General features: G+C 33.9%; 1 protein-coding gene across 6 annotated transcripts in view; it reads left to right on the top strand.

Annotated features, from left to right (window-relative positions):
- Positions 1–22,715, top strand: part of LOC121416792 — a 37,899-nt gene extending 15,184 nt beyond the window's left edge. For 2 of the 6 annotated variants that reach the window (XM_041610273.1, XM_041610272.1), the window contains 10 exons: positions 565–854; positions 1,433–3,126; positions 6,575–6,736; positions 11,086–11,253; positions 12,853–13,032; positions 14,000–14,164; positions 15,105–15,272; positions 16,214–16,381; positions 21,354–21,451; positions 22,210–22,715. In XM_041610273.1, coding sequence (XP_041466207.1) covers positions 565–854; positions 1,433–3,126; positions 6,575–6,736; positions 11,086–11,253; positions 12,853–13,032; positions 14,000–14,164; positions 15,105–15,272; positions 16,214–16,381; positions 21,354–21,451; positions 22,210–22,255 — 3,139 coding nt within the window. In that variant the 3' untranslated portion in view covers positions 22,256–22,715. The remainder of the gene's footprint in view (positions 1–564; positions 855–1,432; positions 3,127–6,574; positions 6,737–11,085; positions 11,254–12,852; positions 13,033–13,999; positions 14,165–15,104; positions 15,273–16,213; positions 16,382–21,353; positions 21,452–22,209) is intronic. The other 4 variants (XM_041610274.1, XM_041610275.1, XM_041610276.1 and 1 more) reach the window with 4 other exon arrangements.
- Positions 22,716–25,491: the final 2,776 nt, after the last annotated feature.

Raw genomic sequence — 25,491 nt, 5'->3', positions numbered from 1 at the left:
CTACTTTGGTTAACAGTTTATGCAGCACCATACCAAAAATTGTCTTCCACATGTTCTAGTCTATTAATCCTGCCATGTAGGCCCTCTTCGTTCCCCATTTGTTTTGATAAACTGTGAAGATAGTGATGAACGATGCATGTCATGCATGAAAATGTTTTTCTGACCTTTGGTCAGGTGCTATGTGCATACATGTATTGCCAGTAGTTAAAGTAATGTGATTATTATAAACATTTTTAGAAGGGATTTTGTTAGACTTTGTGTCACTTTAGAGGGGATGAAACGATTTCTTCTATAAAGTTGATAAATAATAATTAGAAAATTGAGGGATGGGGACTCGTCCCCCTGCCCATGGTATCACCACCCAGAGGAAGAAAAAAAAACTACATTTCAACTGTTTTTGTATATTTGACTAAAGAGTCTTTGCAAATGCTGCCTGACAGTTTACCTCCAAGTGAAGTAAACTGGACAGTATTTGGAATACCTGTAGGTGATCATTTTCATACTTGGTGCTGAATAATGGTTCACAATAATATTAGCTCTTGATATTTATCATTCATTTTACAGTACCGTCAGTGAGGAAGAACTTTTGATGTTGTCAATGGAAATTGGACCTACTTACTACAAGAGGATTGGCGTTAACCTGAAGATCTCGTTTGTGACTCTTGATAAAATAAAGAAAGACACACAAGATACTACTGATGCTTTGATGACAGTATTCACAAGATGGAGGGATAAACAGCTTCCAGACACAAACATCAGGGCTCATCTTGCAGCGGCTTTACAAAAGAGTGGTCTAGTTTTGCTGTCTCGGAAACTGATTACTGGGAATCTATTAACAGAGCCGACAGTTGAGGGTAAGAAAAAAAATCAGGATGGACGTTTTTAAGAAATCAATTTAAAAACAAAATACCCGTACACCAAGTTGAATAGGCAGGATGACAATATGTTTTCTATTTGCAATGGCAAAAGAAAATACTTGGTATTGCAAATTGGCAGGTGGAAGGTTATGAATCAGAAGAAATTAGAAGAAGAAATTAGTGTGCAAACTTGTTTTATCGGGTGTCTGAATTGGGTTCAGGATCTTAATCAATGCCGCCATTGATGATCCATTACCCTTTTCTACCATGTATTTATCATGATTTCACTCATACATCATGTAAACACTATGAGATATTTAGTTGGATTTACTTGAGGTCATTTTGTGATTGTGACAAGAAATTGAAATTGAAATATCAGCACTAAAATAGAAAAAAAGGCTAAGATTGTCATTGAATTTTCATGTACTTCAATTTATGCTAGAAAGCAGATATTTTGATTGAAAAGTTTAAAAGAAGGCTATACAAATCAGATGATAGCTAGGAGCCTGTGCTCATTTGTCTATGACTGTTTATATGATTTTGAAATTAAAAGATGTGTGTCACTTTTTTTCTAGGTACACCTGTGAAAATTCCAGTATCAGAGACCAAACCACTTACCCCTGACCTGATCACGAGATGTAAAGATGAGCTCCAAGACAAGTATAGGACTGATTTCTGTATGATAAGAGCTGATCCACTAGATCCTGATTCTATTGTGCCATTCGAAGATATGTACACAAGCCTTTTCTTGGAAGAAGAAAAACGAAAGGAAAGGAGTCAACTTGAGTATAAGGATCTCTTTAATCTCAGAATCAATGGAGTGTTCCCCAAACGGATCATGATCCAAGGAGAGGCAGGGGCTGGAAAGACCACATTCTTGGCTAAGATTGCATGGGACTGGATAAACGATAGTCCAGATCTGTCAAAGTTTGTGTGGGTACTCATTATCCCTCTGCGTGAAGCCAAGCGATACACAATTGGTCAGATAGTTAAGTCATATCTCTCAAAGGACAATCCAGCAACAGCCTGTCAGATCACAGAGTACATCCGTTCAAATCCAGAAAAGGTATTCATTGCCTGTGATGGATTAGATGAGTTTAGTGGCAAGGTTGTACAGCACACTGAAACCAAGCAAGGTTCGGAAGGTGCTCAGTCCGAGTTCAAAGTTGGATCAGAAACAAGTCCAGCAAGTGTATCTATGCACACAAGAACTAACACCAAACTAAATGTACGTTCTTTGGAGAGAGGTGATATCACAGTTGAAGATATTCTTTGTTCAGATGAACTTCGTACTTGCCCTGTAATGGTGACAAGCCGTCCATGGAAGGCCAATGAAATAAGATGGAATGATAGTTTAAGAAGACTATACACATTCATCCACGTGGAAGGCTTTAGCAGGGAGAATGCAATGGTTTACATTCGCAATTACTTCAAAGACACTGAGGCTACAGCAGATGAATTCATTCAATTGTTTGAAAACAATGATATCATATCAGAGAATATGGCGCCATATCCTATCTACATATCTATGCTCTGTCACATGTGGAGAGAACTTGATGACAAAAAGAAAGAAGAGTTGAAGGCTTTTCAAACATTCTCTGAAATATTCCGTGAAGTGTTTGAATTCCTAAAGGTGCGTTATGTCCAGAAAGAGATCCCAGATTTAAGTAGCCCATTATTCAATACATATCGCTCTGAAATTGAGAAACCCCTGGAACCAATTGCCAAGGTTGCTTTTACTGGACTGCAATCAAACAACCTTATTTTCAATGAGGAAGATTTTAAACAGTACTCAGACTCTGTGGAAACAGCATGCAAAGTAGGAGTGTTGTCACAGGAGAAAAAGCTCTCATCCATTCATGATAAGAGCAGTCGCTACCTGCAGTCAACATTCTTCTTTCCTCATAAACTATTCCAGGAGTACATGGCTGCAGTCTATCTTGCTTCTCTCTATGATTCAGATCGCAATGAATTTAAGAGGCTGATTGAGGAAGTAGTGATCCCTAGGAAGGAAGAGTTTAGGTATCTCCTGTACTTCACTGTGTCTCAGAACAAAAACATTGCCAAGTATACCACAAAATGTCTGTTACAACAGTACACCCAAAGCCAAGGAAAGACGGAGATGAATTTCTTGGTTGATGTAGCTTTTGAGAGTCAAGATGAAGATACCAACGCCATGCTCCAGAATTCAGTATCATCTCTGTCCATTGATGTTAAAGACACACACACTATAGCTGGTTATGCATCCACTGGGATATATTCAAAGGCGGTAAGTTGGATACAAAGGAAAAGTACCCTGATATCATGCATGTTTCTATTTTTTCAATACAGGAGCACTCCTTCAGGAGTTATAGCTAAAACTCATCAGAAAAATCTTATTAGTCTTGAAATGGACTTACATAAAAACAAAATTCCTAAACCATTCCAACATCCATCTTTCAGTTTGTTTTACATTTATTGATATCAGTATGAAGATATTGGAATCTTGAATGGGACTGAAATATTGTCCATCTTAGCATGTTATATTATTATTATACTGGGTGAGTTCAATAAAAACTTAACATCTCGAATCCCCAATTTACGGAAAAATACATCACGAACACGTAATTATTAAAAATGGCATTAAAGAGTATGTTCTTCCAAATAATTTGATACCATATCAATGGGGTATGTGTTAATGCTGGGATGATCAGTAGGTATTCTTTGCACTGATGTAAATTTTTATTTGTGCCAAAGTAAAGCATGACACTGCAATGAATGAATCCAGATGTCAATGATGTCATAATCCTACAAGGGTTGCATTAAATTCAAATTCAAATAACTTACATTATAATTGTTTAATCTTTTAAACACTGTTTATTATTAGTTCTCAATTTAACTGTATTGACAAGGGATGTACAAATATGTTTACTAACTCATGTAGGATTATGGCATCATAAAAATCTGGATTCATTCATTGCAGTCATGCCTTACTTTGGTGCAAATCAAAATTTACATCACTGCAACGAATTATCTTCGTGTGAAGACATACCACATAAATGTGCTATCAAATTATTTGTAGGAAGATACTCTTTCCAGCCGTATATAATGATTATGCCTCCATGCACGGCTGTACGCAGGAGGGTGGCAGTTACCCCCCCCCCACAAATTTTTAAAACTTACATTTTTTACTGAAAATGTTCACAAAATTTACCAAAAGTATGCACAAAATCCTTCAATTTCACTTGACAAAATGTAAAACGCCCCAATGCAAGCTCGGTCGTTTTACTCCCTAGCTTTTGATTGTTTTTTTTTAAAGTTTACACATGCTGCCCCCCCCCCCTAGTGAAAAATCTCTGCATTCGGCCATGTGTTCATGACATATTTTTACCTTAAATTGGAGGTGTAAAGTTTTTTTTCTATTCACATGGTATATTCGTTGAAATATTCTTTGACTGTTTGAAAACAAGCTTTTCAATACTTAGGCATTGATACTTTGTAAGCATTATTATGTAAGGGTGGTCCTTTTCAGCCCATTCCAAGTTTGCATACATGCAGCACTGCTACCACTTCTTATATTCTTCACTGCCTAGCATATCAACCCATTTGATCATTCTCCAAGATATAACCAAGCTCATCAAATCATAACATCGCGCATGTTCGGAAGGGCAAAAACAGTATTTGACAGTAACAATTCATTTCAATTTTGATAAAGGAATATGCACAATGATAGAGACAAGTTATGTATGTTTAATTGATGCTCAATTTTAACTATATTGCATTCTTGATGTCATTCCTTTTTATTAACTTAATGGGCTAAAGTTAATTCACCGGACCTTTTTGAATGAAAAAATAAAAATATTTCGACAAGTAATGTTTGCTTTTGCAAAGTATGATACACTCGTGGTTTGCCCTTCTATCAAGTTGATGCACTGATCATGAAAATAAAAACAAAAAAACTTCATTTTTGATGGTTTTTACCCTTCTGATCATGACCAGGTTAAATAATGAGTCCTGATAGATCACGTAAATTTCCCTGCTCAGATCCTGGATGGTAAAATGAGGGTTATCATGCTATTAAAATGCAGAAATACAGCAGTCTTGTAAACTTTGAATGGGGTGAAATGCACCACTTTTATGTAACAGGGTGTGTATTCAAAACTGCTGAAGTGAGACCAGTGAAATTTTCATAGAAGTTACATGTAGATTATGAAATAAGCTTTCTACTCCTCTACAATTGATTGAGAATACTACCACATTTTAAAATTCAATTCAGCCCTTTGTCAGAGAGACATTTTTGGGGAGATGCGCTCTGTATTTATATTTTTCCCATTTTTGTCTCACCTTCATAGCAGAGGGAGACTATAGCCATAAACATTGTACATGTAGGCTCCGCTTTTCCGACGGCGGCGGCGGCGTCGTCAACATTGAAATCTTAACCAAGGTTAAGTATTTGAAATATCATCATAACTTAGAAAGTATATGGACCTAGTTCATGAAACTTAGACATAAGGGTAATAGTATAAACCTGAAGAACCTGTCTGAGTTCCAGGTCACATGATTTAGGTCAAAGGTCACATAGGGTCAACATACTGTGGCCATGTTGGGTTTTTGTGAGGAATTGTCATCATAACTTTAAAAGTTTATGGATCTAGTTCATGAAACTTGGACATAAGGGCAACAATGTATCCTGAATACCCTGTGGGCATTTCAGAAACATGACCAAGGTCAAAGGTCACTTAGGGTCAAAGAACTTTACTCATGTAGGGGGTATTTGAGGAATTGTTGAAACTTTGAAATTTTATGGATATAGTTCATGAAACTTGGACATAAGAGCAATCACGTATCCTTGAACATCCTGTGTGAGTTTCAGGTCACATGACCAAGGTGCAAAGATCATTTAGGGTCAACAAACTTTGGTAATGTTGGGGGTATTTGTGGAATTGTCATCATAACTTTAAAAGTTTTTGGATCCATGAAATTTGGACATAAGAGCAGCAATGTATCCCTGAATACCCTGTGGGCATATCAGGAACATGGCCAAGATTAGAGGTCATTTAAAGGTGAATGACTTCTGGCCGTGTTGGAAGTATAATTGCATGGCATCATAACTTAGAATGTTTTTGGATCTAGCTCATGAAACATCCGGTAATCAAGTATGAATGATTGTTTTTGCACATGTCTTCGGTCACATGATAATGGTCAAAGGTCATTTTGAGTCAATGGACATAATATTTTATCATATTTTCACTGCTGCTGTATCGATTTTGCGTATAATGCAGGCGAGACTGCCAGAGGCGTTCCACGTGTTTAAAAATTAACATTGAAATTGAAAATGAAAGATAATTTTTCATTTTGAATGAAAAAAACAATTCTGACACTAATGGCAGTCAATTTATTAAAACAAGAGAGAGACATGAGAGCATTGTTTGCTGAGTTTACCATCTCTAATAGGCCTACTATCAACTTGGTTCTAACAATGTTTTAATTTGTCATTAATATGTAACAGATCATGCTTATATTTGAGTGCAGGTCTTTGAAAATTAATTTTTCAATTGAGGTAAATACAGGATAGACATATTGAAATAGGCTTATTTAACTACACACAAAAATTGTAGATACATACTATTTACATTACTCTTGCAGAATACACAATTTTAAATTATTCAGTGGGGCAATCTAAATATCAAATAATGCATTCAAATTAATGTAATTGTGATGTATTGCTCTACTTTCAGATCACAATGCGTATTGGTAAATATAATTCCTATGGACCAGGTATATCAAATGAGGTTGCAGTGATGATATGCTCAGCACCATCACTAAGGGATGTTAGACTGAATGCAAGCTTTCACCCTACCTTCTATGAAACTCTTGCCAGAGAAGGAAGGAAAGCCACAGTAAGTAGAAATTCATCTTAAAGAATAAGATGGTCATGTTGATGTTAGAATTAAGGAGGAAGAAGATGATGAGTGATGATAGTAATAATGAGAATGACAGTGCTAAAACAATACTAATAATAATTTATAATTCTAGATTATGTAACACTGTAATTGTAATCATGATATAATGCTGATGACTTTATATGATTGCAATTTAAGTTGCCTACATTATAGTGATTTATTATGCCAGTCTTGTGCAGTGACATTCCTAGATACATGTAAGACAAATTAATGATTAAACAACCAATTTGGAAAAAAAACATGATTTTTTTTATATAAATCACCTTTTATTGATAAAAAGGGAAACAATTACAATAAGCCCAGGTTATCTGTTTTAGATGAACAGTATACAGGGCAACATAAAATGAATATAAATGTACATGATAATGCAAGCGATAATATGCACATGGATTATAACGAGACAATTCAATTCATAACAAATTTCATAGTAAAGTAATGAGAAGGGGGAGGAGGAGAAGCTAATACGTGGTTTAACTTATTTTGTTCTGATTTTTGCTACATGAATTCATAATTGTACTAACATGTAGGTATGTCAAAAATATATTTTATGGAAATACAAGTATATGAAAAAAGCAAGAATGGTTGGAATTGAGTATTCATATCTTAAAGAAGAAACTTGGGGGCAAATGGAAGCTTGAAAAGAGATCAAGATGGGGAGAATGAGGAACAATGACTGATGGGAAGAAAGGATATTGAACATAGTAAGATAGAACAAATGAAAAATGTTGAAGGGAATAAAGATGAAGAAGAGGGAGAGAGAGACAAAGGGAGAAAGAGAGGGAAGAGGGCAAAGAGAAGGGAAAAAGAAATCAGTCCTTATGCCGTAATTACTTTAACAGCCCTTTTATGACGTTACCAATATGGAAAAATGTAATCGTATAGGGATAAATACATTTGAGAACAAATTTTTGTACTTCATGTATGTAGACAATGTTATCTGAGAGTGCTTATAAATAAAGAAGATTAAATGAGATTTAAAAAAAAAAATCTGGTTCTAATGCACAGGTATGCTGTCATTTAATATATGTTATACTTTCGAGTGTTTTGATGCAAAAACATCTAATTGATGCAAAAACATGGAATCGCTTTTAACTTTATAAAATCCATATCTTCCTAGACATCTTTCAATTAATAATACTTCATAATCATGGAAGTTAAAAAGGGAAATATTAGCTTGAAAAGATACATGTACATGTATGAGAGAAAGTAGATCATTGAATTTGTGCATGTGGTATTTGTATGAGAATGATATTGAATGACAATGTCCATGATACATGTGTGTATTACAGTATAGGGAATGTACATAGAGTGAAGGTAATGAAAAATGACCAGGTTGGGTTGGATTGAGATGGTTTGCAGGGTGAAGGCTTCTGAAAATAAAATACATCTATGGCTGCGTTTATGCGACCTCAACCCAGAATCATGATTTGAATCACGATTTGAATCATGATTCAAAACAGCAACATGAATCACAATCCGACAGAATCAGCGTTTACGACCATCTTTCTAACGCTGATTCTCCCTGAATTTGGGCCGATCCAGTGCGCATCACAGTGGGCAGTTTGACCCAGGAAGCATAGGTCAACATTTTCGCGCGTGTTTCTAAATTCATGTCGGCTGCTAGATTTTTGCTGCCGCCGGAGCTAACGCGCGATCGTTTTTGCAAGTGCAACGTTTACCTGGCTTCCGAAAAATAAATCTTTTACTTCCAGAATTCTGTGTATTGTACCTCGTATAGTTTTTGTTTACTTGTTCTCAATTTCTGTGAATCCCGGTAAGGGATGCTTGTGCTATCAGGCTGAGCCCAAAGCACAAGCAGAGCCCTGAGTTCGTCGTTAGTCCAAATGGAACTTGAAGACATGAATGATGAAAACAATGAACTATACAAATGACGCTACAGTACAACCCCGGGGGTACAATACACAGAATGATAAATGCACGTGACAATTGGCATATACCGTAACTTCTAGTACACTGGCAGTACTACTACACGAAAATTTGACCTGCACGAAACACAGCACGCGCCTTTGAGTCAAACCCGGAAGAAGCACACACAATGACGTCATAGAATTCAAATCACGATATCGTTTATACGACCTTTTTCGTTCGTGATTCTACAGAAACGTCTTTCCAAACGCCCCTTTTTCCGTGTTTCATGTTTGTGATTTGAAAGACGTTTATTTCCACTTTTGACTAAACGCAATTGTGATTCTGCAGAATCGTGATTTGAATCATGATTCTAGGGTAAAATAGTGCCCTTTGTATGAGAGTGATATTGAATGACAATGTCCATGATACATGTGTGTATTACAGTATAGGGAATATACATAGAGTGAAGGTAACGAAAAATGACCAGGTGGGTTGGATTGAGATGGTTTGCAGGGTGAAGGCTTCTGAAAATGGAATACATCTATGTAGACATGCAGTAGCAGCACATGTTGTTCTTGAAAGAATGTTTGAAATTATTAAGTTCTTTGCATTGAAAAGTAATTATAGGTCACATCAATTACAGGCTTTTGTAAACTTGTAAATCATCCAAATTTGTTTTGAGAATAATAATAATTGGCATATAGCGCTTTATCAATCTACGACTTCTCAAAGCGCTTTACAATTATTGTTACCCATTCACTTAATTAAGCTTTAAACAGCCTGTTAAACCAACCACAATGACGGTTGTTTTCTACCGGTACTCGATCAACTAGTATACCTGGGTAAGAGTAACAAAGTGTTGATTTATGCCTTGCCAAAGGATGCTAGGCCATGGTGGGATTCAAAAACATGACCCTCTGATTACAAGGTGAGAGTCAGAACCGCTACACCACTACGCTTCCACAAGAATAAGGCAGTTTATATTATATAATGCCAACAGTACATAACCAAGATAATTGATTTTGAAAAATTTAATTCTTTCAATATTCAGAGGTTTAAGTATTAACATAATACATGCACTTAAACAGAAAAGCTATATAATGAAAATAAAGTGTTTGGATATGGTTGATGTAGAAACATGGAATCTTTTTAACTTTATCCATATGTGATTCTTCCTAGTCATCTCTTATGATAATACACATGGAAGATATAAAGAGAAATATCAGCTTCAAAAAGGTGGGAGAGAAAGTAGATCATTGAATATCAGAGTTGTATGTGGTATGTGTATGAGAGTGATATTGACCATGATACATACAATGTATACAGTACAGTGAGAGCTACATTGAGTGTATACATGGAACATAATAATAGGATGAAATGAACAATGACCAGGTGGTTTAGATTGAGATGGTATGCAAGGTAAAAGATTACTGAAAATAGAATACAAATATAGAGTAACAAATATATCATAGAGTATATCTGAGATCATTTTGGTCTTCACTTGAAAATATGGAATAATGAAAAAGTGTTTAATCGATTCTATGTGTTAAATATGTTAGAGAACATAAATTTCTTGTAATATTTAGATGTATTGTTTTTGGAGTGTTAAGTAATAAAGGAGACTAGATGAGTAAATGTTTTGGAAATTTGGCTCTAATGCACAGATATGCTGTAATTGATAAATTGTCAATTCATTACTTCAAGTGTTTGGTTATGATGTCGAAACATGGAATCCTTTTTAACTTTATCCATATGTGATTCTTCCTAGTCATCTCTAATATGATAATACACATGTAAGATATAAAGAGAAATATCAGCTTCAAAAAGGTGGGAGAGAAAGTAGATCATTGAATATCAGAGGTGTATGTGGTATGTGTATGAGAGTGATATTGACCATGATACATACAATGTATACAGTACAGTGAGAGCTACATTGAGTGTATACATGGAACATAATAATAGGATGAAATGAACAATGACCAGGTGGTTTAGATTGAGATGGTATGCAGGGTAAAAGGTTACTGAAAATAGAATACAAATATGAAGTAACAAACATATCACAGAGTATCTGGGGTTATTATGGTCTTATGTATGATCTTAAATCGATCATTTTCATGAAATCTCAGAAATTGTTGAAAGTGATACTATAATGTACAATGTAGAATAAGGGTACAGAGATTACCAGTAATAATTCCTTTCGAAATTCATAGGTATTAAAATGTGTTGTCTTAAACAAAATACACCTGAACAGAAAAGCTGTGAAGCTTAAACAGGTATGGATGCTAAAATGTTATGTTGTGATGCAAACATTAGCCTTATCAACACATTTTTGAACCAGTAACTTGAAGCATTACAGCATGATCATACCATCTGATATGTACATGTATGTTTAATGATCAATGTTTGTACACATGTAGGTCCATACTCTTGTGATTGGGAATTATAAGCCTCTATCATCAGCCTCTTCACATCACCTAGCAGAAGCTGTATGCTCCCTACCTAACCTGACTAACCTGACACTGAGTGGAGTTTGTGACCAGGAGGAGTTCTATTCTCATCTGAATGAGAAGGCTTCAACCTTGAAGGTATGTCTGCCTCTACTTTATTCTCACATCATGTTTGGAAAACTTGGAATAGTGATAAAGTGTTTATCTACTTTTATTGTGTTAAATGCATTAAAGAACATATTTCATGCTACTTAGAAATATTGTTTCAGAGTGTTTATTAATAAAGGAGACTAGATGAGTAAATGTTTTGGAAAGTTTGCTCTAATGCACAGGTATACTGTATTTGAAAAATTGTCATATCATCAAGTGTTTTGTTATGAATGATGCAGAAATAAGGAATTGTTTACAACTTTGTCCATCAGTCAGTTTTACAAGACATATCCTGATAAAATTGGTATACATGGAAGATAAAAAGAGAAATATCAGCTTCAAAAAGGTGGGAGAGAAAGTAGATCATTGAATATCAGAGGTGCATGTGGTATGTGTATGAGAGTGATATTGACCATGATACATACAATGTATACAGTACAGTGAGAGCTACATTGAGTGTATACATGGAACATAATAATAGGATGAAATGAACAATGACCAGGTGGTTTAGATTGAGATGGTATGCAGGGTAAAAGGTTACTGAAAATAGAATAATAATAATAATAACATTTGTAGGGGCTTTATACTGGTGTTTCAAGAATACAAATATGAAGTAACAAACATATCACAGAGTATCTGTTATTATTATGGTCTTCACATGAAAATAATGAATAATGAAAAAGTATTTATTCGATTGTATTTGTTAAATATGTTAGAGAACATAAATTTCTTGTAATATTTAGATGTATTGTTTTGGAGTGTTTAATAATAAAGGAGACTAGATGAGTAAATGTTTTGGAAATTTGGCTCTTATGCACAGATTTGCTATAATTGAGAAATTGTCCATTCATTATTTTCAAGTGTTTGGTTATGATGTCAAAACATGGAATCCTTTTTAAATTTATCCATATGTGATTCTTCCTAGTCATCTCTAATATGATAATACACATGGAAGATATAAAGAGAAATATCAGCTTCAAAAAGGTGGGAGAGAAAGTAGATCATTGAATATCAGAGGTGCATGTGGTATGTGTATGAGAGTGATATTGACCATGATACATACAATGTATACAGTACAGTGAGAGCTACATTGAGTGTATACATGGAACATAATAATAGGATGAAATGAACAATGACCAGGTGGTTTAGATTGAGATGGTATGCAGGGTAAAAGGTTACTGAAAATAGAATACAAATATGAAGTAACAAATATATCATAGAGTATATCTGAGATTATTATGGTCTTAATATGTATGATCTTTATTTGATCATTTTCATGAAATCTCAGAAATTGTTGAAAGTGATGCTGTAATGTAGAATAAGGGTACAGAGATTACCTGTAATAATTCCTTCTTTCAAAATTCATAGGTATTAAAATGTCTTTTATAAACAAAATAAACATCAACAAAAAAGTTGTGAAGCCTAAACAGGTATGGATGCTACAATGTTATGTTGTGAATACATGTAGATCTATGCAAACATTAGCCTTAACACATTTTGAACCAGTTTAACTTGAAGCATTACAGCATGATCATGCCATCTGATATGTACATGTATGTTTAATGATCAATGTTTGTACACATGTAGGTCCATACTCTTGGGATTATGAATGATGGGATTTTCAATATTAAGCCTCTATCATCAGCCTCTTCACATCACCTTGTAGAAGCTTTATGCTCTCTACCTAACCTGACTAACCTGACACTGAGTGGAGTTTGTAACCAGGAGTTCTATTCTCATCTGAATGAGAAGGCTTCAACCTTGAAGGTATGCTTGCTTCTAGTTTATACTCATACTATGTTTGAAAACATGGAATAATGAAAAAGTGTTTGTTCGATTTTATGGTGTAAATATGTTAGAGAACATAATTTTTTATACTATTTAGATGTATTGTTTGGGAGTGTTTATTAGTAAAGGAGACTAGATAAGTAAATGTTTTGGAAATTTGGCTCTTATGCACAGATATGCTATAATTGAGAAATTGTCAATTCATTATTTTCAAGTGTTTGGTTATGATGTCAAAACATGGAATCCTTTTTAACTTTATCCATATGTGATTCTTCCTAGTCATCTCTAATATGATAATACACATGGAAGATATAAAGAGAAATATCAGCTTCAAAAAGGTGGGAGAGAAAGTAGATCATTGAATATCAGAGGTGCATGTGATATGTGTATGAGAGTGATATTGACCATGATACATACAATGTATACAGTACAGTGAGAGCTACATTGAGTGTATACATGGAACATAATAATAGGATGAAATGAACAATGACCAGGTGGTTTAGATTGAGATGGTATGCAGGGTAAAAGGTTACTGAAAATAGAATACAAATATGAAGTACACAAACATACAGATCACAGAGTGTCTGAGATTATTGTCTTCATATGTATGATCTTTTAAATCAATCTATTTCTTGATATCTCAGAAATTGTTGAAAGTGATGTTATAATGTAGAATAAGTGTACAGAGTTTACCTGTAATAATTAATTCTTTCAAAATTCATCTATATTAAAACGTGTTGTCCTTTAACAAAATACACCTCAACAGAAAAGCTGTGAAGCTTAAACAGGTATGGATGCTAAAATATTATGTTGTGAAATACATCTATGAAATAAAATTAGCCTTATCAACAAATTTTTGAACCATTTTAACTTGAAGCATTACAGCATGATCATACCATCTGATATGTACATGTATGTTTAATGATCAATGTTTGTACACATGTAGGTCCATACTCTTGTGATTTGGAATGATAAGCCTCTATCATCAGCCTCTTCACATCACCTAGCAGACGCTTTATGCTCCCTACCTAACCTGACTAACCTGACACTGAGTGGAGTTTGTGACCAGGAGTTCTATTCTCATCTGAATGAGAATGCTTCGACCTTGAAGGTATGCTTGCTTGTACTTTATTCTCACACCATGTTTGAAAACATGTCTATCTAATTTTATCGTGTTAAATACAATAAATAACATATTTTTTAATACTATTTAGGGGTGTTCATTAATAAAGGAGGCTAGATGAGTAAATGTTTTGGAAAATCGGCTCTAATGCACAGGTATGCTGTAATTGAAACAATTTGCATGTCATCAAGTGTATTTGGTTATGATTGATGCAGAAGTAAGAAATTGTTTACATCTTTGTCCGTCTGTGAGTTTAACAAGACATCTCCTGATGAAATTGGTATACATGGAAGATATAAAGAGAAATATCAGCTTAAAAAAGGTGGGAGAGAAAGTAGATCATTGAATATCAGAGGTGCATGTGGTATGTGTATGAGAGTGATATTGACCATGATACATACAATGTATACAGTACAGTGAGAGCTACATTGAGTGTATACATGGAACATAATAATAGGATGAAATGAACAATGACCAGGTGGTTTAGATTGAGATGGTATGCAGGGTAAAAGGTTACTGAAAATAGAATACAAATATGAAGTACACAAACATACAGATCACAGAGTGTCTGAGATTATTGTCTTCATATGTATGATCTTTTAAATCAATCTGTTTCTTGATATCTCAGAAATTGTTGAAAGTGATGTTATATTGTAGAATAAGTGTACAGAGTTTACCTGTAATAATTAATTCTTTCAAAATTCATCTATATTAAAATGTGTTGTCCTTTAACAAAATACACCTCAACAGAAAAGCTGTAAAACCTAAACAGGTATGGATGCTAAAATATTATGTTGTGAAATACATCTATGCATAAATTAGCCTTATCAACACATTTTTGAACCAGTTTAACTTGAAGCATTACAGCATGATCATACCATCTGATATGTACATGTATGTTTAATGATCAATGTTTGTACACATGTAGGTCCATACTCTTGTGATTTGGAATGATAAGCCTCTATCATCAGCCTCTTCACATCACCTAGCAGGAGCTTTATGCTCCCTACCTAACCTGACTAACCTGACACTGAGAGGAGTTTGTGACCAGGAGGAGTTCTGTTCTCATCTGAATGAGAAGGCTTCAACCTTGAAGGTATGTCTGCCTCTACTTTATTCTCACACCATGTTTGAAAAACATGTCTATCTAATTTTAGTTTGTTAAATACATTAAAGAACATATTTTTTTATACTATTTAGGGGTGTACATTAATAAAGGAGACTAGATGAGTAAATGTTTTGGAAATTTTGCTCTAATGCACAGGTATACTGTAATTGAAAAATTGTCATATCATCAAGTGTTTGGTTATGATTGATGTAGAAATAAAGAATTGTTTACAACTTTGTCAGTCAGTCAGTTTTACAAGATATTTCTTCATTAAATAGGTATACATGGAAGATAAAAAGAGAAATATCAGCTTTAACAAGTTGAGAGAGAAATTAGATCATTGAATATCAGAGGTGCATGTGGTATGTGTATGAGAGTGATATTGACCATGATACATACAATGTATACAGTACAGTGAGAGCTACATTGAGTGTATACATGGAACATAATAATAGGATGAAATGAACAATGACCAGGTGGTTTAGATTGAGATGGTATGCAGGGTAAAAGATTACTGAAAATAGAATACAAATATGAAGTAACAAACATATCATAGAGTATCTGAGATTATCATAGTCTTCACATTTATGATCTTAAATTGATCATTTTCATGAAATCTCAGAAATTGTTGAAAGTGATGCTACATGTATAATGTAGAATAAGGGTACAGATATACATGTAATAATTCCTTCTTTCAAGATTCATATACTTATAAAATGGTTTAGTTCTCAAACATAATAAACTTCAACAGAAAGCTGTAAAGCCTATTCCAGGTATGGATGCAAAAATATTATGTTGTGAAATACATCTATGCATACATTAGCTTTATCAACACATTTTTGAACCAGTTTAACTTGAAGCATTACAGCATGATCATACCATCTGATATGTACATGTATGTTTAATGATCAATGTTTGTACACATGTAGGTCCATACTCTTGAGATTGATAATGATGAGCCTCTATCATCAGCCTCTTCACATCACCTAGTAGGAGCTTTATGCTCCCTACCTAACCTGACTAACCTGACACTGAGAGGAGATTGTGACCAGGAGGAGTTCTGTTCTCATCTGAATGAGAAGGCTTCAACCTTGAAGGTATGTCTGCCTCTACTTTATTCTCACACCATGTTTGAAAACATGGAATAATGACAGTGTTTATTTGATTTCATAGTGTTAGATATGTTAGAGAACATAATTTTTTTATAATATTTAGATGTATTGTTTGGGAGTGTTTATTAGTAAAGGAGACTAGATGAGTAAATGTTTAAGAAATTTGGCTCTACATGTAATTGAGAAATTGTCAATTCATTATCTTCAGGTGTTTGGTTTATGATGTCGAAACATGGAATCGTTTTTAACTTTATCCATAAGTGATTCTTCCTAGTCATCTCTAATATGATAATACACATGTAAGATATAAAGAGAAATATCAGCTTCGAAAAGGTGAGAGAGAAATTAGATCATTGAATATCAGAGGTGCATGTGGTATGTGTATGAGAGTGATATTGACCATGATACATACAATGTATACAGTACAGTGAGAGCTACATTGAGTGTATACATGGAACATAATAATAGGATGAAATGAACAATGACCAGGTGGTTTAGATTGAGATGGTATGCAGGGTAAAAGCTGGAATGGAAAATGGATATGAATATGGACATACTGTTTTCTTGCTGACTCACATATTGTAGAAGATAAATACCTGCCTTTAAACTTGACATCAGTTTCAAATTAATGTTTTTCAATCAACAAATATCTGTTGGCAAGACAATAAATATGTTTTTGTCCTGCTCAAACTATTTTTTGTGAGTTGGTGTCTGATATATCTGTAGAATATACATCTCAATGGCTTTATAGCACTCATAATTTATATTGAAAATGAATAGTTTAATGTTGTTTTACCTTTAAATTTTATGTGTGTAATGAAAGATATAAACCCCTCAAAAAAAATTTCCAATTGTTTCGAGGATGGACCGAGTGCATTCACTGTCACCTGCATGGTGGAAATTCTATAGAAATGGAGACTCTTGTTAGAAATAAATGCATTTTCCAACATTTCACTTCTGACTTTTCTCAAAGTTCAGGGTGATTGCATATTCCATGATTACATAATCACAGCAAATGGCATGTCATAGTATTAAGAGGAATAATTCAGCTTTCCAATGATACCAGTTTCATCTTTTATACTTCATTAACCAAAAAGATATCATCCCCCAAATCTGAGTCGCAAAACTTTTTTTGAGGGGTTTATGTTTGTGTGTTGAATGCATGAGACTTGTCAACAATCTCATCCATTGACCTAGAAGAAGCACTGTGTATTAAGCCCAATCTTACTGACTTCGAGTTATTATACTACGTTAATTCATTGGGTTATGGGTGTTTGTGTGTTTTGCTTGTTTGCTTTATTTATTTTGCTTTATAGGATATAATTTATGAATGGTTTTTCAATAAATTCTGTTTGAAATAGAATAGTGGATATTGACAGGCTGCAAATTGGATTGAAGTGTTAGTACAGGATAGTTTACTACCCTGGTATTTGAATATCAATTTCAAATTTATTAATTCTGTTTGGTAACTACTAGGAGCAAAATTTGTAGGTCTAGCAAAGAAATGGAAATTTACCCCAATATCAAATGTTGCAATGAACAGTCTGCAAAATTACATGTAGTGCTTGTCTCTGATGGTTATATTAATGTTAACCATGATTGAATATTGTATTCTAGATTAATTTAGTGCCCTAAATGAATCACAGTCCTACTTCCTGGATGTTATACACCATCGACTTCAATTAATAATGCTGAATAGAAATTAGAATAAAATCCAATATTTTTTAGAGAAAGGAACTATTTGTAGAATTGTCAAAATTGTGAACTTTGTAAAAGAAAAATATTCATGATTTTTCTACAAAGACAATCACTATACATGCACATGATCTTTATTAATACATGGAGCTATTCATGTTGAACTAACTTTGAAATCCATTATGCTGTACCAACCAGTAAACTCCAGTAACTAATTTACATTCCATTTGTCTAGATGTTTACAATTATTGTGTACTTGACCTTGTAGTCAACCAAAGTCAGAAATAGTCAAATGAAGGGGAGCATGTACATGAATGTAATTAACATGATAACAATTGTTAATGACTTGTACACATTTTAGGGAATCTCCCTGACACTATTACATAGTGTCAGAGAAAGTAAGTGAGACTCTATCCTGTGGATAATGACATGTGAACTCGGAATTTCATACATGTACATCCCTGTCAAATATAAGGAATTACTGTGTACATTTACTTGTTTATTTCAATATTAAAGACAAATTTGACATTCTATCAAATAAACCATCTAACCTTACGAGAACAGTATGAGCTCTTTTTACATTGCTTCAAGATATCAGGAATGTTTACCGGTATTATTAATTGCTATTGCCCTCACAAACATCTAGGTGGCTAATTCAGATATTAATGCTTATTCTTTACATAATGAACATAATTTAACTCTTCATGCGTTCACCTGTAAACCCCCTGTGTGTTGCATTATTTTAGGGTCTCATTCACATTCGTGCCATGAGTCACAGACTCCTAACAATAAACTTGGCCATGGTATTGTTTGTGAGGAGGGTTTTATTGATTTTATCCTCTCCTTTTTCAATGAACTTCCTGGCTGTGATCAGGATGTATTGATTTTTGGGGAAAACTTAACGTTTCTGTAATTTGTAAACTGCGATAATCCGTTGAACGCTAAACTAATGTCGCACTTGCTCTGGGACGTGCAATTGTTCGAAAAACAATGGGACAGGGGACGTCTATGGGAAATGTGTGGTTGTGCAAAAATGCGAACGAAACACGCCTACGGATGTGTAATAATGCGAACGTAATGCATGAAGAGTTAATCAAAGGGATATTCTTCTTAAAGTGCATTTTGGGTCATTAGTTATTTAGTGAGTCTCAGAAAGGAAAACATTTCTTAAAGAGACCCATATCACTGTCAACTTTAAATTTAGATTTTATAACAGTTTACCATGGAAAAAGGATTGATGATGCAAAGTTTGTCTAACAATGTAGAATGATAGATGCATAGAGCTATTGTAATAGCTATTGTAATAGCTCTATGATAGATGTAAAGATAGAGAGGAGGCATAATATAATTTTTGGGGAGACTATTAGATATTGAGAAAAAGAAAGATGTAGGAGTAAGGATAGGAAAGAGTGGTAGAATTTTTAAATTAATAATAGTAATAATATTCCGCATATATAGTGCTTAATACATCAGAACGACGTCTCTAAACCGCGTGGAGTGTTGTGGCCTAGTGGATTAGTCTTCGGACTTTGAAACAGAGGGTCGTGGGTTCGAATCCCAGCAATGGCGTAATTTCCTTTGGCAAGAAATTCATCCACATTGTGCTGCACTCGACCCAGGTGAGGTAAATGGGTACCTGGCACTTATTCCTTGAAATGCTATCGCACTGTAAAAGGCTGCGAGGCTAAAGCTAGGGTAATAATATCCAATTAAGCGCATAGGGACGCATTTGGCAGTGATATGCGCTATATAAGCATGTTGGTATTATTATTATTATCCCGGTCATCGATCCTTTCATGCCCGCATACAATGTATGCACCTTCTCTACTCCCTGGGGAGCATTCCAACAAGAGTTCCAAGACTCAATTGCTAGGCATACTACATAATATAGGCTTTCACATCCTACCGGGTACCCATTTAACACCTGGGTGGAGAGTGGCAAAGTGTGGATTAATGCCTTGCCGAAGGACGCTAGGCCATAGTGGGATTCGAACACACAACCCTCTGATTACAAAGCAAGAGTCAGAACCGCTACACCGCGACACTTCCGTCATGTGTCCTGTTTGATGAAATGATGAGAACCTGGCGGGAGGGGGGGTAGGGGACTTCCATTGGCGAGTGGATATCCCCCCCCCCCCCTCTCCATTTGTGAATTTGCTTCAGGCAAAATCCATGTAGAAGCATTGGTATGTTTAATTTATTGAGAAACAGAAAGTTCAATTTTATTGTAATTGCTGAATGTTGGAAACAACTTGCAAAACTTGCAAAAGCTGTTTTTTCCATCAGAACAATGGAGTATTAAAGGGAGAAATTCAGTAAAAAAACAATAGAAGGTCAATTGTTTTAATGAGACAGGATGTGAAAATAAATAAAAATAGAAAAAATAGATACATGTATATATTTATCGATTTCAAAATGATTGTAACTTACAAAAGCTGATACATGTAATTCCATCAGAACAATTGAGTATTTAAGCAAGAAAATGATTGATACAGTAAAAATAATGTGTGTCAAATAACACAGAAAGTCAATTATTTTAATGATAAAAGATGTGAAGTGTCATGGCAAGTTGAGTTCTTGAAAGTAGGCCATAGGTTATACATGTAAATTGTATTTGTTTTCTACATGTACAATGTAAGCAAAGGTTATTTGTGTTGAAAACTCAAAATAATGCAAGGAAATATTTTTAAGTCCTTTGATATGGTTTTCCATGAATTTCAGATGGTTAATTTTTAGACAATAACAATCGAGAATTTTAAGAGGATACATAACAGTATAAAGAGGACACAAAACACAAGATAATCAATTGAGTAATTTTATTGTGATAAACACTATATTTATGTTGCATTGTCTGTCTCTCTCTCTATTTTCTCTGTGTCCTCAGATCTTCCTCCTGTTCTATTTCTCATCACTATTTAAAAATTTGTGTCGGTTGAATTTTCTCCTAGAGACGCAAGAGACATCTTCTGTTAATTTGAATTTGAGGAGATATCAAAAACTTTGTGCTCCGCACACGAGGGGGGAAACTCCCCCCTCCCTGCATCCTCCCCCCCAGGGAGCACGCTTCACACTCTCTGTAAGTGTTGGCAACCTTCGCGTGCATTAATCAGCCCCCAGTAAAAGTCCAACTCTGGATCCATGCCTGATATGACTTGTATGAAATATGAATAAAATAAAGAAAGGTATATTCTCTGCATAGAAAATGAGAATAAAGAAATGATTTAGTGAATTACTATTTCCAATGATGCTTCTATTCTTTCAGGGTTCTTTCCCTCAGATCAGCAAAGGAAATTTCATGTTCAATGAAGAGCCTCAGAAGGATCTTCAATCATTCTTACAAGCAGTCAGTGACGAGATACGGTAGGTGAACTAATAAACTTATTAAGCTAAAGGTGACCTCTTCACTCAGGCTGATACAACCTAGATATGATCAATGTATAAACAGTTCTTATACTGCTCATTAATTTGATCATTACAATGGGCCAACTCATTTATAAATGTATGACATAAAATAATTGTACCTAAACTGGTCATGTTAATGAAATGATTATTTACAATATTAATTTGTAAGTATGAGGAACATAATGATTGTACTTAAATTGATCATGAAACTGCTTTGTCCACTAGTACTTGATTCATATGAGGAACACAGCAATTGTACCTAAAAAGGTCATAAAACAGTTTCATGTGCAATATTAATATGTATGTATGAGGAAAACAGTAATTGTAATTTTTATTGGTCATGAAAATTCTTACTTAGTTGGATGTTTGAGGAAGACAAATATTGTAGCTAAAATTAGTACTGTAAAAAACCAAACTGATGTATATGTACGAGGAATACACATTTATATGTAGGCCTACGGGGAGTGCAATAATTGTACCTAAACTGGCCATGAAACAGTAGCATTTTTGTACAAGACTAATTTATTTGTAAGAAGAATGAAATAATTTTTCCTAAACTGGTCATAAAAACATGTCTTAACATTATTAATTTACATGTATCAGGAATACCTTACCTGGCCATGAAACCACTTTTAGTAATTTATATGAACAAGGATTCTGGGCCCACATCCCTTAGAATTAATCCTGTATTTTTGCCTTTTTCTAAATATCCATAGATTTTTTCGGGGAAGATCGCTTAAGATGAAAGCTAAATATCCCTAGGCAAGAGGAACTTTTTCGGGCAAGATTTCTTAAGATGAGAGCTCCACGATGGGACCCTTTTTCTTAACATGGGTACTCTGCTGCTGGCGCCTCTTCCTCAGACAAATATTTTGATGAATGACATTTCTCTGCCATGGACTGTGTCATTATCATTAGCAATAATACATGTGAGCGCATTGATGTAAAAATCACTATGATGTCACTGATGTCTGCACAATACGCTGCCGTAGTAACCGGTGATGCTGAATGAAAGCCTTGGAATTTTTTAATAAAAATAGACCACCTTGGACTTGATTATTTAGTGTATGTATTGGTGACATAGTGCCAAGTAATTCATACAAACATATAACAGAGTATCCCAACCATCTAGATGGTATAACCAGTTTCATTCTACTCTAATGAATAGAACCATCTTATTAGTCTACATGACAGTCACTAGATCCTACAATGGTGTGTACATGAACCCATTTCAGTTTTATCCCTGGAACATTATTTTAATCGTAAAATGACTGTGGAGCTCGTTCTATCCCAGAATGTTTTGCAATGAATTTATAATGTGAAATGCTTTCAAATTGATATTCAGGTCTTTTTGGTTAAAGCACCATTATATGACAGCTAATGATATCATGCAATTCATTTTTAATAGACTCAACAACTTTTCAGCATAGAAGATTATGCAGTCACCACCTGTCCATGCTAATTTTCATTTATTTACCAAGTACATGACGTTAACAACATGAAATCACCTTGCTATGCAAATATGAAGTATTTTTGAAAGCTATTCCAACTATTTTCACATTATTCTTAACCAAAAGCCATGTTTCATCTGTCAAATTACATCAGTTTGATGTGTTATCAAGCCAAGACACTTTCCAGAAAATACTGTTTTATTATGCTGTTATCTGAGGCAGAAGATCTAAAAACTATGCTGTAGAAAATGAGAATGTCCTTGTATTATGTTTATCATTAAGGAGAAATTCACTCCTTCAATTCTATTATGTTTATCATAAAGGAGAAAGTCACTCCTTCAATTCTATTGTGTTTATCATAAAGAAGAAAGTCACTCCTTCAATTCTATTATGTTTATCATAAAGGAGAAAGTCACTCCTTCAATTCTATTATGTTTGTCATAAAGAAGAAAGTCACTCCTTCAATTCTATTATGTTTATCATAAAGGAGAAAGTCACTCCTTCAATTCTATTATGTTCATCATAAAGGAGAAAGTCACTCCTTCAATTCTAGTATGTTTATCATAAAGGAGAAAGTCACTCCTTCAATTCTATTATGTTCATCATAAAGGAGAAAGTCACTCCTTCAATTCTATTATGTTTATCATAAAGGAGAAAGTCACTCCTTCAATTCTATTATGTTTATCATAAAGGAGAAAGTCACTCCTTCAATTCTATTATGTTTATCATAAAGGAGAAAGTCACTCCTTCAATTCTATTATGTTTATCATAAAGGAGAAAGTCACTCCTTCAATTCTATTATGTTTATCATAAAGGAGAAAGTCACTCCTTCAATTCTAGTATGTTTATCATAAAGGAGAAAGTCACTCCTTCAATTCTATTATGTTTATCATAAAGGAGAAAGTCACTCCTTCAATTCTATTATGTTTATCATAAAGGAGAAAGTCACTCCTTCAATTCTATTATGTTTATCATAAAGGAGAAAGTCACTCCTTTAATTCTAGTATGTGTATTATAAAGGAGAAAGTCACTCCTTTAATTTTTAATGTTTAAAATAAAGGAGAAAGTTGTTTTTTGAATTTGAGGGAATTATTTGCTCTTATAAATGTTATGTTCTTATCTAGTTTTAACATCTTACCCATTCTTTCAAAATTAGAAGTGAAGCCTTCGTTTATGTTATTTTCACAAAATTGTATAAATATATATTTATGTTGTAATGATCATACATGTATATTTTCATGTTGAAACTGAATGAGGAATATTAGGGTTATGATTAATCACAGTTTTCAAACCACTTTTTTGTTTGATGTAATCAATTTTAGAGACATGAAATCAATTTAATATGAACTTTGAAACCAAGTTGCAATCATTCAGAATGAAAGGCAGAAATAAAGAAATAAATAAAGAAGTTCTTTTCACACAAATATATGACCTACCAATATAATATTTGATTCTCTTCATAATAATATGCACATTGAATGATAACATACAATAGATTACTTGTTTTCTGATGCGTACATACACTGAGTTACTCATCCATTCTCAATGCAATGTTTATATGTAACTTGTAATAATGATAAAGCAAAATGAAAAGATACCAATTGATTATGATAAAGGTAATAATTCTTTACCTTTTAGAAGTGATCCAAATGAAACTACAAGAAGAGAGGGGCGGGTTAATTTCAGATTCATACAAAATTGATTATACAATATAGATACACAAGCTCACAATAGATTACATTGAGTATGATTACTCCTTGGATGAAAATAATCTTCATGTCATTTTTCATCTGTAGCCATGGTATCAGAATGATTTATCTTTTAAACAGAGACCAATAATCAGCTTCAAGTGTTTTGTCATATTTCATCTTATTCTTTGCATTGTTATAAAAAGCAGTATGGATACCCACAGTGTATGTGAAGATCAAATGTATTAATGTGTAGAGTAATAAATGATATACATGTATATATATAATGTAAATTAGTAGTGTAAAGTTTTAAAAGAAAGTATTGTCTATAGTAAACCGATGTCAGCTGATTTTTGATAACTTCAAGAATTTTGTCAGATACATTGTCTTTTGTTAACTGTTTATATCTCACTATTATCCATTTGTACAGTGTGTATCAAAAAAAGGTTTACACTTTGAAAAGCCCTGGGAATTAAAAAATATCCAACATGTGGGTATTTTTTTCACATACAATCTTGGGTTTGGGTCTCATCTATCCAAAGAAAGTAAAAGTTTTGACAGAATATTACACTTGAGTGTGCACTCTCCATTTTTGTAAAGCTCGCAGAAATCTGTTTGCACAGAAATGCAAAGGGAAAGGGCGAAATCAAACTTTCCCTGCGAAACATTTCTCATACATTTCCCTTGCACTTTTAGTCCATAGAAATTAAATGGAAACATTCATTTCAAGCATTTTCTAACTATTTTGCCACCCAAATTGAAATTTAAATACTCAGTAAGCACAACCTTTACCCTTTTTGTGCCAGCCGGATCTGAGGACAACTGAATAGTCTCAAAATATCAGACATCTCCAGCATTT

This window comes from Lytechinus variegatus, chromosome 6 (assembly GCF_018143015.1).
Source record: "Lytechinus variegatus isolate NC3 chromosome 6, Lvar_3.0, whole genome shotgun sequence".
In the NCBI taxonomy this organism is placed as follows: Eukaryota; Metazoa; Echinodermata; class Echinoidea; order Temnopleuroida; family Toxopneustidae; genus Lytechinus; species Lytechinus variegatus.
Note: the sequence above shows the minus strand (reverse complement) of the source record. Positions and strands in the feature narration are given on the sequence as shown.